This window comes from Lagenorhynchus albirostris, chromosome 1 (genome assembly GCF_949774975.1).
Source record: "Lagenorhynchus albirostris chromosome 1, mLagAlb1.1, whole genome shotgun sequence".
In the NCBI taxonomy this organism is placed as follows: domain Eukaryota; kingdom Metazoa; phylum Chordata; class Mammalia; order Artiodactyla; family Delphinidae; genus Lagenorhynchus; species Lagenorhynchus albirostris.
The window spans coordinates 129,540,566-129,561,271 of NC_083095.1; the positions used below are offsets into that span (position 1 = coordinate 129,540,566).

Consider the following 20,706-nt stretch of genomic DNA (forward strand, 5'->3'; position numbering starts at 1 on the left):
ATTTTCCCAACCACCTTGGTGGTGGTGTTGTCACATAATTTAATTCTCTCTATATTTTAAGCCACAAGACATTATTATCATTTTTAGTCAATACTCATTTATATTTACACATATTATTTACTCTTTCCATAGCTCTTCACTCCTTCCTGTACTTCTGTTTCTATCTGAGATCATTTTCCTTCTGCCTGGAGAATCTTTAGTATTTCTTTTATTGCAGGTCTGCTGATGACAAATTCTGAGTTTTTGTCTGGAGTGTTTTCACGTCATTTTCATTTTGGAAGGCTACTGTCACCAAGTACAGAATTCTGAGTTAGCTTTATTTTCTTAAAACACTTAAAATATGCCAAGCCACTGTCTTTTTGGCTTCCATCATTTCTACTGATAAGTCAGTTGTCAGTCTTTTCACTGCTCCTTTAGCAGTGGTTATTTTTTTCCCTCCTCTGAATGCTTTTAAGAAATTTTCCTTTTCTTCCATTTGGAGGACTGTTCATCTAGTATGATTTTCTTTGCATTTATCCCACTTTAGGTTGAAAGTGGTTGACGTGTTGACCATTAGCTCTTAAAATGCTGCTTCTCCCTTGTTCTCTTTTCTTCCTGGACTCCAACTGCACACATTTAAGAAACTTCCATCCTTTCCCATATGTCTCTATGTTTATTTCTGTATTTCCCCATTCTTTTTACTCTCCATGCTTGGATGTCTCTACTTATCTATTTTTCAGCTCACCAATCTTCTCTTCTCCTATGGCCAATACACTATTAAACCTATCTTTTGAGTTTACAATTTCATTTTTTATTTTTATAATTTCCATTTGGCTCTTTTTTATATACATATATTTCAATTTTATGATAAAAAAGACATTTAAAATCTTTTCTTTTTTTTTTTTCCGGTACGCAGGCCTCTCACTATTGTGGCCTCTCCCATTGCGGAGCACAGGCTCCGGATGTGCAGGCTCAGCGGCCATGGCTCATGGGCCCAGCCGCTCCGCTGCATGTGGGATCTTCCTGGAATGGGGCACGAACCCGTGTCCCCTGCATCGGCAGGCGGACTCTCAACCACTGCGCCACCAGGGAAGCCCCATTTTAAATCTTTTTATCAAGCATCTAAACATATTAATTAAAAATTTTTTAAGTACATGTGTGAATTCGGTAATGGGTCATCTATGAGTCTACAGATATTGTCTGTTTATTTCTTAGTCTCATTTCTTAATGTCTAATTTCATATATAAACAAATTGTAAAGGCTCTCAACAATGTTACCTCTCTTCAGAGAGAATTCATGCTATTCTCTGTAGGTGGGTAGCTAGAAAAAGGAAGAGATCATCTTAATCCAATCAAGGACTGCCTTGCAGTTTTTATAATACTCAGTTGATCAATGCTATCAATGCTTCATCCTCCTTCCTGGGGTATATCTCTTCACAGGTCTCACTGAAGAGTCTAGAGTATTGACTAGGGTCCTTTTTCAAAGGTGGGTCATCCAAGTCCAATTTTTCTCTCTTTGACACTGTGAGACTGCAAAATACTCTTAATTTGCTTTTCTGTTTAGCTTCTTAGCCTCTTGCCCTGTGCAGCTTAAGAATTCAGAAAACGCCTTGAGGGAAAAACCTCTGAGTTTCAGGCTCACTTCTCTATATGTTTGGATCATGGTCCCTCAAGTCCTGGCAATCCCAAACTCCAACTTTTGTCTCTATAACTCTATCAGATTTCTAAGAGCACTGATGGCTTCTCTGACTCTTAAGTGTGGCCCTCTGCCCAGAATCTTGGTTTCCTGCCCTACAACAAAAATTGACAAACTCCCAGTAGGAGAGAAACATCTCATAGATATAGATTCACCCATCTGTAATTCTCTTCTCTGTAGGATCTAGGCCCCTAAATTCAATTTGCCTGGGCAGCTTTCTAATGCTAGGCAACAGACTTTTTTCAGCTGTTCTCAGCATGAGCATGAATATTAGTCTGCCAGAAGCTACTTCGTCTTAGCTGGAAGCAGATGTCCCACCTTCGTTGTATTTTAAGCCCTTTGTCAAATTTCTCTTTGTACTTTGCCATGTTTGTCTACTAATTTGGAACAGATGCAAACTATATACAAGGGCTGTAAACATGCACACACATTTTATTATAGTTCAGATTTGCATAGTATTGTTAAAATTATATGTGACTAATAAATAAGAAAATGTGATTATACACCAATAAAAGCCTGAAATATTTCCAAAATTGTTGCTTCATTGAAGCATAAAGGTAGCAGAGTACATGTTCAGTATCTTTTAGATCTGTCTGTGTATCCAAGTAGAAATATGTAAAAACACCAACTATGCTGGTGAATTTTACTGTTCATGTTAAAATCTTTAATTGTAGCCTACCACTTTCAAGACAATTTCTAGAAACACTTATGAGTGTTTAAAGAAGTAGGAAACCTTTAAAAGAAGTGTTTTAATAAGTTGTCGGTTGTGAAATCAGTTTAGTAGTTCCCATGTAGTAAAGGTAAATATAGTTCCAGGAAAATCGATTCAGTTATATATACACATCCCTCTATATGTGTATGCTGGATTATGATATAAAATGTATTTCTTACTGTGATTTGTGGCCAAAAAGTTTGAAAACTGCTACTCTATAAAATCATCAAAGAGGCCTTGATTTCTTTCAACAAGGCACGAAAAACCAACAGACCTGTTATTTATTACTCATAGATGATAACTTCTTACCTTTTTAGAGCACTTGGCTGTGGTTTTCAGACAGCACCTCTTATGACAAGCATACTTGCATACTGAAAAATAGGTTAAGAATGTAGCATTTTCAGAAGTCTGTACATCAGTGACAAGAATTTAATAAGTTTACTGCTTTATTCTGAGCATAAATTTTTTCCTTTAAAGCTGAGACTGCTATAGTATCACATACATATACTTTGTATGGTATTAGAATGAAAAATTGTCTTAATTCATTCAATTCAGAAAAATGAAGTTGAAAAACATACCTAAAATTTCTAACCACTGTCTATGAAAAAGCTTTTTATTCTTTCAAGATTGCCCACCCCTCCTCCCCTGTCCCCACCATATTCCAGCAGAATATGTATCTCTGTGGTCTGATTCACAAACTAGTGCTCATGTTCCCCTCTTAAATCTGTTCTACAATCTGCTAAAATGAAAGAAATACCTATTAAGAATCATTCCAATGGGTAAGAAAAGCATTACTGTCAAAGACCTTTACTAAAATAAAAACAAATTTGGTAGCATACTAAGATATAAGAAAGGCCTTATTTACTATCCTAGAAGGTCCAGAATAGAGCTCTGAGGAAACAGAACATAAAGAATATCAGTAGTGATTGGGAAGATGAGATAAGGAAGAAGTTAAGAGCAGAAATAATTTCTCGGAGCAGGAGATAACAGGGTGGCTAGGCAGCAGTAGGTGCGAAGGGCACGCTGAGAGGAGAATATGGAGAAACTACTTGGCCTACATCATTTTGGTACACCAGCTCTGGCTCCTGCACATCAACACCTGAATATCCTTCTTGAGCTTCTAAAGCATGACTTGAGGGGTTTTCAAAGCCAAGATCAAGGAGGGGAGACCATACCATTGTACTGGAGAAATCACCAGTATAAGCACAAAAAAAGTTAGTTAATGCTGTTAAGAAATCAAACCAAACCCCCCCAAGTCATTAAAAAAAAAAAGCAGATTCTTTGTATTTTCAGTTTCAGATCACAGAGAAAATCATACCAAACCTACAGGAATCACACTAACATTAAACAGTCAAGTACATGGCAAACTACTCCCAATTTCACTTTCACTGCAATTTTTTTAGACTACTGATAATAAAACAAAAAGAAAACCACTTTTGATAGAACAAATGAACATATCCAGCAATATCCAAGTGCTGATTTCACTATGGTGAACATGATTTCCATCCTTGCTGTCATACTGGACACAACCCTTCCTAATATTTCTTTTATTCAGTTCTGGCCCACTAGTAAACAAAGACTCACAAAATTATTAAAAGCACCAGGATAGATGTATGGAATGACAGGAGTAGACGCTAAAGACCCTCTGTAAGCCAGAACCAAGCTGACCCACAAAAACTCTCCACTCACATTCTAGGATTTAAAGGTTTTGATAAAGAATTATAGTAGAAAAAAGTACCTTTCTGGTTATAATCTAAGAATTTGTTCATTAATTCATCCAACCATCTATAGGTCCATCTACCCGATAAATATTTACTGCAACTTATAATGTGCCAGAACTGTTCTGTATACTTCTAGGTATACAGAAGAGACAGGTAAGTTTCCTGACCTTACAGAGAACACATTCTAGTGGGACAGACAAACAAGAAAACAAATGAATACTTAACATCATTTTGGGTGGTGATAACTACTATAAAGACTAGAAAAGCTGAGTAAAGGGATAGAGAATTGGGGGACAGGGTGGCATTTTAGATAGGAGGGTGGAGACATGAATCAACTGAAGTAGTATGTCATACTAACATCTGAGAGAAGAGCATTTCAGATGGAGTGAGCTGCAAGTACAGTAACCAAAGAACACCAAAATATCTTATTTGCCAACAAAGAGTAGGTAAAGGGAACTATAATGAGAGATGAAGTTAAAGAATTAGGGAGTGTGAATTATTCCTTAATGTTAAAGAAGATTTAAGAAAACTCATGGAAACAGAAACATCAAGTGGTTAAAAAATTCCTCAAAGAACTCTCATACTTACATTTGCAAACAGAGGCTCGGTCCATTATCCATATCAAAGAAGAACAGTACTCACAGTATGTAGGGATGCTATATTGGGTGGCTTTAAAGATGTGACCATTGTGCTCTTCTACCTGAAGGAAAAAATACAGCTATCTATGTTAAAGCCAACACAGTAAATGCTGCCCTAACATGTCGGGCAATGGGAAATCCTTCAATTCCCTGTTGTCTTCATTGGGTACTTATTCCAGGAGGAGAATTATGATCTGAGAAATAAAATAAAGGTAAAATATATGATCCCTGCTTTCAAAAAGTGAACAATCTAGTAGAGACAAAAACAACTTATATGAAAATCAGAAAACAATGCTATAAACATTTAAGAGCTGTCTTACGCAACTCTGAATTGGCATGTTAAATTAAAAGCAGCGGTTCTCAAATTTTTATTTTTAATCTCAAGAATCTTTCACACTTCTGAAAATTACTGATGATCTCAAGGTACTTCTATTTATATGAGTTAGAAATTAAAACTAAAAAAAATTTAACTATCCAATTCACTTAAAATTATCATTAAACATATTCCATGTTAACATAAGTAACATTTTAATGAAAAACAACTGTATCTTTAAAACACACAGGGCTTCCCTGGTGGCGCAGTGGTTGAGAGTCTGCCTGCCAATGCAGGGGAAGCGGGTTCGTGCCCCAGTCCGGGAGGATCCCACATGCCGCAGAGCGGCTGGGCCCGTGACCCATGGCCGCTGAGCCTGCGCGTCCAGAGCCTGTGCTCCACAATGGGAGAGGCCACAACAGTGAGAGGCCCGCGTACCGCAAAAATAAATAAATAAATAAATAAAACACAAAAAAAGTAATGACAAGAGGGGTACTGTTTTACATTTTTGTAAACCTCTTTGATGTCTGGCTTAATAAAGGACAACTGGATTCTCATATCCACTTCTGTATGCAATCTGGTGGCAGTATGCAATTAAGTTTGAAAAATATGAAGAAAATTCAGCTTCATACAGATATGAAATTCGAAAATGGAAAAATAATTTAATTGTCCTTTCAGAAAATGACACAATATTAAAACTCTGCAAATGGTAACTTAAAGGTTAATTGAAATATGGAATCTAAAACCACACCAATCAACTCTTCATACTCTGTAACATTAAAACCCATTGTTCTGGACTTCACTAAAATTTACAACTTTTACTTCAAAGTACCATTAAGAAAATAAAAAGATAAACCACAGACTCAGAGAAAATATTTGCAAATCGTATATCTGATAAAGGACTTCTACCTAGAATACAGGAAGAACTGTATTAATAAGAAGACAACTCAATTTTTTAAATGGGCAAAATATTGAATAGCCAGTTCATCAAAGAAGTATAAATGGCCAAGAGGCACATGAAAAGATGCTCAAATCATTAGCTACCAGAGAAATGCAAATCCGAACCATGATGGGAAACCACTTCATACCCTCTAGAATAGCTATAACTATTAGACAAAACCAACTATTGGTGAGGATGTGGAGAGACTGGAACCCTCAGATATTTCAGGTGGGATTATAAAATGGTACTGTTACCATTTTGGTAACTATATGGTATAGTTCAAATACTGAATCATTACGTTGTACACCTGAAAGTAGTATAATGTTATATGTCAATTATATCTCAATTTTTTAAAATAAATAAATACATATATACACACATTTACACATACATACATACATTTAGGGGAGTATTAGTAGTCATTTTTGTCTTAATTAATCAAATAACCAACTAACTAAATGAAAAAGATCTAACTCACAGTTCATCCATCCCACAGCTTTATAATATGACCTTGGCTCTGTGATGTCTCAAATATTTCCAGATATTGACATTTTATCACACAGATATCCTTCTATTTAATGAAACTGTAAATCACACACATGCACATTATTTTCCTCTACTGGAACTCTTAATATTAAGTTAGTTTCATTAAAAAATTACTTTATTCTAAATGGATCAAAAGGTACAAAATAGAATACAATGAAAACCTTTCTTTCACCTCTGAATTCCAACTGTTTAGTTCCTCTTATAGAAATAATCACTGATACCAGTTTCCTGTGCATACTTTCAGATGTTGTGTGTATGTGTGTGTGTGTGTGTGTGTGTGTGTGTGTGTACAGTTATAAACGTATTTTGGTTTTTTAAAAATATACGAATAGTAGCTTTCTATATAGTGTTTGGCTCTTTGCTCTTTTTAATTAATAAAACATCTTGAAGAATGGTTTCTCTTACTTTAATGCCAATCAGTATTATATTATATAGATGTAACTAATTTATTTAACCATTTCCTTACTGACTTAGGTTGTTTTCAAAACGTTTATTTATTACAAATTCCTCTTCAATAAAGAGCCTGTACATGTCAGTGTGAACAAATTGATATATCCACTGGATAAATTCCTGTATGCGGAATTGCTGCGTCAAAGGTTTTTTGGTTTTGTTTTTAATATTTTTAAGGCTTTTAATACACCATTATTAAAGTACCTTCTCCAAGAAGGTTATGCAAATAACCCCATCTGCAGTATTGAAAAAAATCTATGTATTTCTTTATCTTTCCAAACTAGGTAACTAATTTAACTTTGCTCATAGATGGACAAAGTAGAAAATCACTGTTGTTTCATTTTAATTTGAATACTATTAAGTATAAACATTTATTCATATATTTCTTAACATTTCTTTCTATGGCCTGCACTTATCACAGGCCCTGAAATATAATAGCAGTTGAATTAATGAATTTTCTTTTTTTTTAATGTCATACGCTTTACTCATTTTTATCTCAAGGTATTGTTCTTTTCCTCACTGATATGAAAAAGATTATTCTTATAAGGCTTAAAATGTATAGAAGGCCTAAACACTACCTGTTAAATAACAGGTGCCTTCCTGTTACTCCTCCACCTTCCCTACGCTTTACTTCATACACAATCTCAAAAATCCTCAGTGGTGGATGACATTACACCTGTTTTATGTAATTCTATTTTACTCCTATTTTATATAATATATACTCCCATTATATACATGAGGACATTGAGACTCAAAGATTAAGTTGTCTAAAGTTTCTCCATTGGTGAACAAAAGTAAGCCAGGCTAAGGGCTTAAATATCCTACTTTCAGGATTCCTTTTCCTTCCATGTAAAGGAAGAAACTCTTTAACAGGTAAGATCATGCTAAAATAGAGTCAGATCATGCTTCTAACACACACAGTGGAAAAGTGACAAGCAATGATCTAAAAAACCTTAGAATTTGGTTTACAAGTGATAGGGGATGATTTATAATCCTGATTTATTAATAAGGTTAACAATAAATATTCTAGGATTAGAATTTACCATTGGCAGGGGTGAATCCAGGTTCTGTAGGCCCTAAAGCTTAACATTTTCAGGGGAAATGGAGGAAGACAGGACAAGCAGGGGAAACAACTTGGGAAGAAAGAGGAGAAGGTGGTGGAGGCAAATGCAACTGAAGCAGAGGGAACAGGGGGAGAGTGGGAAGAAATGAAGCTTAGAGAGGTCAAGGTCAAGATCATGTCGAGTCTTGTAGGCATGGTAAGAACTCTGAGTTTTACTCTGAGTAACACTGGAAGTCACTAGAGAGTTCTGAGTAGAGGAGGAACATGACCTGATTTTTGTTTTTAAATGTTCATTATGGCTATTATGTAGAAAACTGTAAGGGGAGAAGAATATAAGAAGGCAGATCAATTATGAGACAACACATAGTATTACTGGACTACTGTAATAGCAGTGGAGGTGGTGTGAAAAGGTCAGATATTAGATGCATTTTGAGGTAGAGTGCTGGCCAGAGTTCTACCTACATTTCCAGCCACCCCCACATAAACATGCAATACTTGAGCCTATTAAAGCTACTGGCTCAACATGCCAGGTTTTTCACTCATGTGTCTCTGGACATACTCTTTCCCTCCGGCTAGATACTGCCTGTCTAAACTACTACTCACTTGATAAGAACTAGCAAAAACATCTTTTCTTCTGTAAAGTATTGCTTCATTCTCTCTTTCTGTATTTCCACAGCACTTTGTACTATCTACTATAATACTTATCACATCTGAAAGTAGTAATTTTTTAAATGCCTGCCTTCACTAGCAGATTATGAGCTCCTCTAGGGCTTAACTCATCCTTGCAATTACAGAGATTATGGTAAAGTATGCAATAGAGACATATAATACAAAAGATAAAAACATGAACAATGGTAAAATATGCTCAAATGCCTTTGGGAATGTCTCTTCAATTAGGACTTACATTTGTAAAATCCTAAATAGTCCTCATATTCCTCAGAAGGGAGGGAGAGCTCCTTAAAAAACTCCTTCCCTACCCCTACGTCTGAAAAGGGTTCATATTTGTACTTTTCATGAGTAAACATTTCAGTTTTCTACCATTTTAGGAAGCCACCATTAATAACAAGTCAAGCCAAAGAATTCAAGACACATTTGTCATTCTAAATTTTTCTAAAGACGTAAATGATTACCCCCTAGGCATCTGATAAACTTATTCTTTAAGTACTTCCACAGAAATACTGTATGATACAGCTCAGACTAGTGGTCTAAAAATTACTTTTTAGTAACATAAAAAAAATAGATTACGACTTACTAAATCAGTTTCTTTTTTCCTTCTTTTCTTTCTCTCTGTTTTTGGCACCTGGTTGGAAAGAAATACAGAAAATGTGATATAACAAAGACTAACATAGTTTCTTACTTCTTTGCAAATGCTGAGATTTTTGCTCAACAGGTAATAAAATAAGCAGCTCTTTATTCCTCAAGAGGAAACGCGCAGTGCTAGTAAGCATATGTGAGAAAAAAAATTTATGTTTAGTAAAACACAGTGCTCATAAAAGCAACAGAATGGAAGGATACTTTAGAAATTATCTTTTTAAACCTCAGTTCTGCCCAGAAGCCACACCATTATTAATTTAAATGATTATTTTATTTTAAACATTAATTACCTGATTATTAATTTCAAAGATTGCACTTTGCATATTTTGGCTCTAGAAAACTCTCCATCCTAGAGCTAAATATAAAAAGGTATTGGAGATTGGTTCAAGATGGCGGAGTACAAGGATGAGCACTCACTCCCTCTTGCGAGAACACCAGAACCACAACTACCTGCTGAACAATCATCGACAGGAAGACACTGGAACTCACCAAAAAAGATACCCCACATCCAAAGACAAAGGAGAAGCCACAATGAGATGGTAGGAGGGGCACAATCACAATAAAATCAAATCCCATAACTGCTGGGTGGATGACTCACAAACTGGAGAACACTTATACCACAGAAGTCCACCCACTGAAGTGAAGGTTCTGAGCCCCACGTCAGGCTTCCCAACCTGGGGGTCTGGCAATGGGAGGAGGAACTCCTAGAGAATCAGACTTTGAAGGCTAGTGGGATTTGACTGCAGGATTTTGAAAGGACTTGGGGAAACAGAGACTCCACTCTTGGAGGGCACATACAAGGTAGTGTACGCATCGGGACTCCGGAAGGAGCAGTGATCCCAGGGGAGACTGAACCAGACCTACCTGCTAGTGTTGGAGGGGCTTCTGCAGAGGCGGGGGTGGGGGCTGTGGCTCACCGTGGGGACAAGGACACTGGCAGCAGAAGTTCTGGGAAGTACTCCTTGGCGTGAGCCCTCCCAGAGTCTGTCATTAGCCCCACCAAAGAGCCCAGGTAGGCTCCAGTGATGGGTTGCCTCAGGCCAAACAACCAACAGGGAGGGAACCCAGACCCACCCATCAACAGTCAAGTGGATTAAAGTTTTACTGAGCTCTGCCCAACAGAGCAACAGTCAGCTCTACCCACCACCAGTCCCTCCCATCAAGCCTCTTAGATAGCCTCATCCACCAGAGGGGAGACAGCAGAAGCAAGAAGAACTACAACCCTGCAGCCTGTGGGACAAAAACCACATTCACAGAAAGATAGACAAGATGAAAAGGCAGAGGGCTATGTACCAGAGGAAGGGACAAGATAAAACCCCAGAAAAACAACCAAATGAAGTGGAGATGGGCAACCTTCCAGAAAAAGAATTCAGAATAATGATAGTGAAGATGATCCAGGACCTCGGAAAAATAATGGACGCAAAGATCGAGAAGATGCAAGAAATGTTTAACAAAGACCTAGAAGAAATAAAGAACAAACAAACAGAGATGAACCATACAGTAACTGAAATGAAAACTACACTAGAAGGAATCAGTAGCAGAATAACTGAGGCAGAAGAACGGATAAGTGACCTGGAAGACAGAATGGTGGAATTCACTGCTGTGGAACAGAATAAAAAAAAAAGAATGAAAAGAAATGAAGACAGCCTAAGAGACCTCTGGGACAACATTAAACACAACAACATTCGCATTATAGGGGTCCCAGAAGGAGAAGAGAGAGAGAAAGGACCAGAGAAGATATTTGAAGAGATTATAGTGGAAAACTTCCCTAACGTGGGAAAGGAAATAGCCACGCAAGTCTAGGAAGCGCAGAGAGTCCCATACCAGATAAACCCAAGGAGGAACACTCAGAGACACACAGCAATCAATTTGACAAAAATAAAGACAAAGAAAAATTACTGAAAGCAACAAGGGAAAAACAACAAATAATATACAAGGGATCTCCCATAAAGTTAACAGCTCATTTCTCAGCAGAAGCTCTACAAGCCAGAGGGAGTGGCATGATATATTTAAAGTGATGAAAGGGAAGAACCTACAACCAAGATTACTCTACCCAGCAAGGATCTCATTCAGATTCGATGGAGAAATCAAATGCTTTACAGACAAGCAAAAGCTAAGAGAATTCGGCACCACCAAACCAGCTCTACAGCAAGTGATAAAGAACTTCTCTAAGTGGAAAACACAAGAGAAGAAAAGGACCTACAAAAACAAACCCATAACAATTAAGAAAATGGTCATAGGAACATACATATCGATAATTACCTTAAACGTGAATGGATTAAATGCTCCAACCAAAAGACACAGGCTTGCTGAATGGATACAAAAACAAGACCCATGTATATGCTGTCTACAAGAGACCCACTTCAGACCTAGGGACACATACAGACTGAAAGTGAGGGGATGGAAAAGATATTCCATGCAAGTGGAACTCAAAAGAAAGCTGGAGTAGCAATACTCATATCAGATAAAATACACTTTAAAATAAAAAACGTTACAAGAAACAAGGAAGGACACTACATAATGATCAAAAGATCAATCCAAGAAGAAGATATAAAAATTATAAACATATATGCACCCAACACAGGAGCATGTCAATACATAAGGCAAATGCTAACAGCTATAAAAGAGGAAATCGACAGTAACACAATAATAGTGGGGGACTTTTAACACCTCACTTACACCAATGGACACATCATCCAAACAGAAACTTAATAAGGAAACATAAGCTTTACATGACACAATAGACCAGATAGATTTAATTGATATTTATAGGACATTTTATCCAAAAACAGCAGATTACATTTTCTTCTCAAGTGCACATGGAACATGCTCCAGGATACATCACATCTTGGGTCACAAATCAAGCCTCAGTAAACTTAAGAAGATTGAAATCATATCAAGTATCTTTTCTGACCACAACACTATGAGATTAGAAATCAATTACAGGGAAAAAAATGTAAAAAACACAAACACATGGAGGCTAAACAACACCTTACTAAATAACCAAGTGATCACTGAAGAAATCAAAAAATAACTAGAAACAAATTACAACGAAAACACGATGATTCAAAAGCTATGGGATGCAGCAAAAGCAGTTCTAAGAGGGAAGTTTATAGCAATACAATCCTAGTTCAAGAAACAAGAAAAATCTCAAATAAACAATCTAACCCTACACCTAAAGGAACTGAGAAAGAAGAACAAACAAAACCCAAAGTTAGTAGAAGGAAAGAAATCATAAAAATCAGAGAAGAAATAAATGAAGTAGAAACAAAGAAAACAATGGCAAAGATCAATAAAACCAAAAGCTGGTTCTTTGAGAAGATAAACAAAATTGATAAACAATTAACCAGACTCATCAATAAAAAGAGGGAGAGGACTCAAATCAATAAAATTAGAAATGAAAAAGGGGAAGTCACAACCGACACTGCAGAAATACAAATCATCCTAAGAGACTACTACAAGCAACTCTATGCCAATAAAATGGACAACCTGGAAGAAATGGACAAATTCTTAGAAAGGTATAACCTTCCAAGACTGAACCAGGAAGAAATAGAAAATATGAACAGACCAATCACAAGTAAGGAAATTGAAACTGTGAGTAAAAATCTTCCAACAAACAAAAGTCCAGGACCAGATGGCTTCATAGATGAATTATATCAAACATTTAGAGAAGAGCTAACACCCATCCTTCTCAAACCCTTCCAAAAAACTTCAGAGGAAGGAACGTTCCCAACCTCATTCTATGAGGTCACCATCACCCTGATACCAAAACCAGACAAAGATACTACAGAAAAAGAAAATTACACACCAATATCACTGATGATTATAGATGCAAAAATCCTCAACAAAATACTAGCAATCAGAATTCAACAACACATTAAAAGGATCATACACCATGATCAAGTGGGATTTATCCCAGGGATGCAAGGAATCTTCAATATATGCAATTCAACGTGATACTCCATATTAACAAATTGAAGCATGAAAACCATATGATCATCTCAATAGATGCAGAAAAAGCTTTCAACAAAATTCAACACCTGTTTATGATAAAAACTTTCCAGAAAGTGGGTATAGAGGGAACCTACCTCAACATAATAAAGGCCATATACGACAAATCCACAGCAAACATCATTCTCAATGGTGAAAAACTGAAAACATTTCCTCTAAGATCAGGAACAAGACAAGGATGTCCATTCTCACCACTATTATCCAACAGTTTTGGAAGTCTTAGCCATGGCAATCAGAGAAGAAAAAGAAATAAAAGGAATTCAAATTGGAAAAGCTTAAGTAAACCTGTCACTGTTTGCAGATGACATGATACTACACATAGAGAATCCTAAAGATGCCACAAGAAAACTAATACAGCTAATCAATGAATTTGGTAAAGTTGCAGGATACAAAATTAATGCACAGAAATCTCTTGCATTCCTATACACTAACAGCAAAAGATCAGAAAGAGAAATTAAGGAAACAATCCCATTCACCACTTCAACAATAACAACAATAAAAAATACCTAGGAATAAACTTACGTAAGGAGGTAAAACACCTGTATTCAGAAAACTGTAAGACATTGATATAAGTAATCAAAGATGACACAAACAGAATGAGAGATATACCATGATCGTGGATTGCAAGAATCAGTATTGTGAAAATGATTATTCGACCCAAAGCAATCTACAGACTCAATGCAATCCATTTCAAACTACCAATGGCATTTTTTTACAGAACTAGAACAAAAAAATCTTAAAATGTGTATGGAGATACAACAGACCCCAAATAGCCAAAGCAAACTTGAGGGAAAAAAACGGAGCTGGAGGAATCAGACTCCTTGACTTCAGACTATACTACAAAGCTATAGTAATCAAGACAATATGGCACTGGCACAAACACAGAAACATAGATCAGTGGAACAAGATAGAAAGCCCAGAGATAAACCCACGTACCTATGGTCAACTAATCTATGACAAAGGAGGCAAGGATATATAATGGAGAAAAGACAGTCTCTTCAATAAGTGGTGCTGGGAAAACTGGACAGCTACATGTAAAAGAATGAAAGTAGAATACTCCCTAACACCATCCACAAAAATAAACCTAAAATGGATTAGAGACCTAAATGTAAGACAGGACACTATAAAACTCTTAGAGGAAAACATAGGAAAAACACTCTTTGACATAAATCACAGCAAGATCTTTTTTGATCCACCTCCTAGGGTAATGGAAATAAAAACAAAAATAAACAAATGGGACCTAATGAAACTTCAAAGCTTTTGCACAGCAAAGGAAACCATAAACAAGACGAAAAGAGAACCCTCCGAATGGGAGAAAATATTTGCAAATGAATCAACGGACAAAGGATTAATCTCTAAAACATATAAACAGCTCATGCAGCTCAATATTAAAGAAACAAACAACCCAATCCAAAAATGGGCAGAAGACCTAAATAGACATTTCTCCAAAGAAGACATACAGATAGCCACAAAGCACATGAAAAGCTGCTCAACATCACTAATTATTAGAGAAATGCAAATCAAAACTATAATGAGGTATCACCTCACACCAGTTAGAATGGGCATCTTCAGAAAATCTACAAACAACAAATGCTGGAGAGGGTGTGAAGAAAAGAGAACCTTCTTACACTGTTGGTGGGAATGTAAATTGATGGAGAAAAGTATGGAGGTTCCTTAAAAAGCTAAAAATAGAATTACCATATGATCCAGCAATCCCACTACTGGGCATATACCCAGAGAAATCCATAATTCAAAAAGACACATGCACCCCAATGTTCATTGCAGCACTATTTACAATAGCCAGGTCATGGAAGCAACCTAAATGCCCATCGACAGACGAATGGATAAAGAAGATGTGGTACATATATACAATGGAATATTACTCAGCCATAAAAAGGAACGAAATTGTGTCATTTGTAGAGACGTGGATGGATCTAGAGACTGTCATACAGAGTGAAGTAAGTCAGAAAAACAAATATTGTAAATTAATGCATATATGTGGAACCTAGAAAAATGGTACAGATGAGGCATTTGCAGGGCAGAAATTGAGACACAGATGTAGAGAACAAACGTATGGACACCAAGGGAGGAAAGTGGCGGCGGGGCTGGTGGTGGGATGAACTGGGAGATTGGGATTGACATATATACACTAATATGTATAAAATGGGTAACTAATAAGAACCTGCTGTATAAAAAAATAAATTAAATTAAAAAACAAAAGGTATCATCTGGAGGACTTTCTTGGTGGCGCCGTGGTTAAGAATCCGCCTGCCAACACAGGGGACATGGGTTTGAGCCCTGCTCTGGGAAGATCCACATGTGCCGCGGAGCAACTAAGCCCGTGCGCCACAACTCCTGAGCCTGCGCTCTAGGGCCTGCAAGCCACAACTACTGAAGCCCGCGTGCCTAGGGGCCATGCTCCGCAAGAAGAGAAGCCAGCGCAATGAGAAGCCCATGCACCACAACAAAGAGTAGCCCCGGCTCGCCGCAACTAGAGAAAAGCCCACGCGCAGCAACGAAGACCCAATGCAGCCAAAAATAAATAAAAAGAAATTTTTTTTTTTAAAAGGTATCATCTGGGACATGGAAAAGTTCTTTTACATATGACGTTTCTTGTTAGCCATAGTAGAGAACAATCTCAATCTAACCTTTTAAAATTGCAAACAAAGGCAGAATAAGCCTAATAAGAATCTTCTTCTGCATAACATAAGACCCCAACTTAGATGTAGAACAGAAGAATTTTCAAAGATTTATTTATATCTGATTACTTCAAAATGATTTCAAATGTTTTATAAATCTAAATATACATAAATCAGAATAACTGAAAATAAAATGGGAGACAATAAAAAGGATTAACGGTATTCCTGCTACCCAATAATCAGATACCTAATTATTTCAGTTGGGGTACTGAAAGGAAACACACTGACAACCTTCTCTAAGCCTACTATCTCTTCTGTAATAAGAATTTCATAATAATTATTTAATAGGGCTGAAGCAAGAAGTAAATAAAATATCAAACACCTAGTATAATTCCTGGTACTCAATAAATAAAGTTTATTATTACTATTACATAGATATTCAGAAACATACATTTTCCTAAAACCTAATTCAAGGAGAAATATAATTCGTGGGTCCTTACATAAAGGCACTAGATGATACAACTAATCACATCTTTAACCACTGTTTTTCGAAAGGAAATTTATGTACTTACCTCTATCAAAGCTGAGGGTATAATCTTAATGGCACAACATGACATTTTAACTCAGTGAAGAATATATTAATGGCAGAAGGCTTTGATAATACAGTCTGATGAACTTTTAGGACAGAATGGAGTTTGCTGGATCTAAAGTAGTGCTAAAGTAGTTGACATGTTCACTGTAATGTTTTTCTCAAATACCAGATGTCCCAGACTCTTAAGAAGAATTCATAACTGAATCCTTTTAGAAATCAAAATATATTTACCTTTGTGGGTATATATTCCAGAGTCTTGAATTCATTCATATATTCATCTAAAAACACTTTAAAAGTGTTGACCCAAACTCTGACTGGAGATTCACTCCAATCACGCTGCTCAAGCCTCATGGTCTTTTCCAAAATCTGTTCAAATAGTGCGTAGAGGTCTTTATACCGTATGCTTTTCCCATCATCTATCTAATAAGCAGTAAGAGAAGAAATGTAAGGTTTTATGAAGAAATTCTTTATATATAGAAGACTGATTCAATTTTTATTGGGTAATTATTTTGAATAAAAATTAGGATCCTGATATACTTTCTAATGGGCATGTCCATGAGGTCATGTGGTATTTGTAAATTCCCACTCTACTATGGAATGTCTGCAGAATAAAACCTGCTAAATTTTAGTAAAATACCTAACAGTTTAAACAATGTAGTAATTGGAGAAAGCCCTGGGAATTTTTAACTATATTTAGCTATAAAGATTATTTGCCTCCCTCTTAATTACCTATCCCCAGAAATGAACCTTGTTTAGATAGTTCCACTCTAAAACTGAAAAAGTGAATACCTGAATTCTTGCCTAGTGAAACATTAGGCAACCTTTACTTTGATTCATTTTTCCAAAGAAGAATGACATGCTTAGAATAACACCGTATTTCTTGCAAAGGAATCTACATGGAATTCCTTTTAACTTATTTAAATGAGGTGTGGAGTCTTCATGAGAAAGAAAAAAACAGGATTTAAGTGACCCAAACGTATTATATACATTTAAAATGTATTTCTCTTTCACCTCCTTGGAATTATAAGTTGAACCTCTTTGATCCAGGGTTAGAAAACCACTATTAAGCTCTATTTCATAACGTTGGCTCTTCCTATGTGATACAAAGTATATTGGTCCCTAACCTAGAAAATAAAGGTATGAAGCATGACAAGCAGTTAGCAGGATTAGAAAAATATGGCCAACACTGTCTCTACCCAAACCTAGTCATTTGCCGTAGCCTGATTACTACTTTATTATGGTCTTAAAATTATTGCTAAGACTGCATGGTTCCTACTTTTAAAAGGCAAAAAAATCTTATACTGAGTAGAATATACATAGGAAAGTTCTCCTGATTTCTCTTTACACATTAAATTACAGGTTGAACAAAGAAAAACCAATTAAATACAAATTATTTTTTATAGAATAAATATGACAATTCAGAGATATTAATAAAGATTCTATAGATCAAAAGCATTAATTATTATATACTTTAGCACCAATAATAAATTTTCTAAACCATGACCAACATCATATGAAAGTATAGGTAAATCTGAAAGTGATACAAACTCATATATAGAAATTGGTGAACATAAACTGCTCTAATTCTACTGAATAAAAAAGTATAATTCCAACACAAATGAGAATTAGAAGCTGGAGCCAGAGCTAAAAGGATCATGAGAAGTCAAAATAGTAAAGAGCCACTGGGTGAAAAAGAATCATACCTAGAATATCTGAATTCAATACCTTAAGATGAAAATATACCTATAACAGGGGGGAAAAAAAAAACAGCTCAAGGAAGTTTGAGAATGCTATTAATCTGAGGTCAGTCAGTATGCTTTTCCCTATCTATCCCTAAAACAAAAAGAAGACACTGGAGAAATCTCTAGTTGAACATGGCCCCTGTATTATTTTTTATGGCATTGTCAAATTTTTCATATGTTGAACTTCTGAATATCTCCTGACACAGTTTAACTTACCGCCAATGCAGATGAATAAAAGCTGAAGATATTCTGCCGAAATTCTTTCAGAGCTTTTTTAAATACAACATCCACTAGTGTGTCTTTCTTGCTGTCTTCATTATCTAGGTCATTCATCTGGGGACCACAGAAAGAGATTTTGTACACAATCAACTAAATTGAAAAGAAGTGAATGCCACTCTGGACACATACTGTTTCTTCAACAATGACTGTCCTGAAAGGGCAAACTATCATGGGACCCAGAAAAAAGCATGACCAGGTAGCCAAAGTTTTATTACTACTAGATGATTTCTAAAGTCCCTTCTAACACTGTATGATTCCACAGTTCTGCTACCAGAAAGACAACTCAAAGTGTGCAATGACAAGCCTCACCTTCCCATACAGAATGCAACATGACAGTTACGGTAAAACTGAAGTCAACAGTAAAGCCTAAAACTTTAAATCCTGTCTACGCAGTCTAACTCATACGAATCCTACTATTTGTACCTTTCTGGTAAAGAAACAGATGCTCTAACTTATTGAAGCATATATCCTTTAGGGGGCATATCCTGATATACAAGCATTCCACAGTCAAAGCTGCTCAGGGGCCTCACTGAGCAGGCACAGGGTACCTTTTTCAGAAGAAATTCATCCATGCTTTTTAAATCACTGGCACTTGCTATGATCTGGACAGAGTCATTTTGCCAATGCATAGACTCCAAAGCCACGCTGCTGATCTTCACATTTCTCTTGCGCCTTGCCTTTGGAGAAGGCTCTTTGTTCTCTTTGAACTCCTTCCGGCAACTCCCAGGCAATTCTGGACTCAGTGGAGGTGTTGGCTGATTCTGAGATAATTCTATAAATCAAGATAGAGTGTCCAAAAAAAATTTCTTTTAGTAAAAATACTGAAATCTCTACATCCTTCTTTTTAAGTTCCTTTAGTAAGTCACTGAAGGAAACATGTAAATATCCGAAAAGTAAAGTAACATTAATGTTTAAGTTCAGGCAGTTAGGCAGTAAATCCAGATTGTACATTTGTACAGAAAATGTATTTAAGAATTATCACTTTTCAATGGGAAATTCTATTGTGTCTCCCAAAGAGATGAGGTCTGATACTGAAAATCTGGATGGAAGTGTCTTGTAGAACTGAAGCCTGGATCCCAAAGACCTCAGTCCCAAAGAAAAGAGAGAAGAGTACACAATCACACTAGCATGTGAAATGCTGACTATTAACCCAGTCATAGCTTTACTATATCTGTTTGAAAGAACATCCAGTTATATACAAATCCAATAAGCCAGTGAAGTTTGATAATTATTATTATTTGTTTACTAGGGTCTAAAGCCATAAATGCTCCAGTGACAATATCTGGTGTTAGGCTGGCAACCTCTATTTAGGGAACCAGGTAACTCAACTGGTTCACTTCTGCCTGTGTCTGCTTGCTATTTAGGATTTTCACATATATTTCCCCAATAACTGTATGAATTTCTCAGATAATTCCTGGAATTAACTAGCTCTGTATATAATACTGTAAAACACAACAAATTTTCTCTGCAATTGTTTACACCAGAGAAATTGGGTTCCATGTAGTCCATTATAATCTAGAACTACACTGGATTTGCCAACGCCTACCTGGGGCTTGATGAGAAAGTTGGCCCCATTTCACATGTTTTCCCCACATATATTTACCTTACCTTCTGTCCAATGGTATACCCTCATTCCATCGAAAAGCTAATTCTGACAATAAAGGAAAAAAAATAGCCTCCTACTTGCTAAATGCCACCTTAGGCAGGAAGTGAAACAAACTTGAGATATGGCACCAGAATAAAAATTATCAAGATATAGGATATAAGTATATTCAAATTGGTGTCAACTAATATTAATTCCATTATATAACCTAGATATACAAGTATCTAATTATTTCATTTAGCAAAGTCAATATCGTTCTTTATACTAAAAGAAATAATAGTTACTAAAGAAACTGTCTATAATCCAATTTCAGCATTAAAAACAAGGGCTACCTTAATAAATTTCTACCCAAAGATAAATAAAAAGGCTACAATCAATTTTTATACATGTATCCTTATTAAGCAAACACACAATGAAGTCTGCTAATAACATATACTTCAACCAAAGAGCTTCCTAATTCCTTCTTGGA

At 36.1% G+C, this 20,706-nt stretch overlaps 1 protein-coding gene across 1 annotated transcript in view; it reads right to left on the minus strand.

The window, feature by feature from the left end:
* MYO9A (myosin IXA) overlaps positions 1–20,706 on the minus strand; it is a 266,091-nt gene that overhangs the window by 39,028 nt on the left and 206,357 nt on the right. Inside the window, exons 30-35 of the mRNA XM_060153325.1 lie at positions 19,183–19,406; positions 18,572–18,688; positions 16,845–17,033; positions 9,310–9,357; positions 4,696–4,807; positions 2,696–2,757 (exon numbers count right to left, since the gene is read on the minus strand). Of these exons, the coding sequence (XP_060009308.1) occupies positions 2,696–2,757; positions 4,696–4,807; positions 9,310–9,357; positions 16,845–17,033; positions 18,572–18,688; positions 19,183–19,406 (752 nt within the window). The remainder of the gene's footprint in view (positions 1–2,695; positions 2,758–4,695; positions 4,808–9,309; positions 9,358–16,844; positions 17,034–18,571; positions 18,689–19,182; positions 19,407–20,706) is intronic.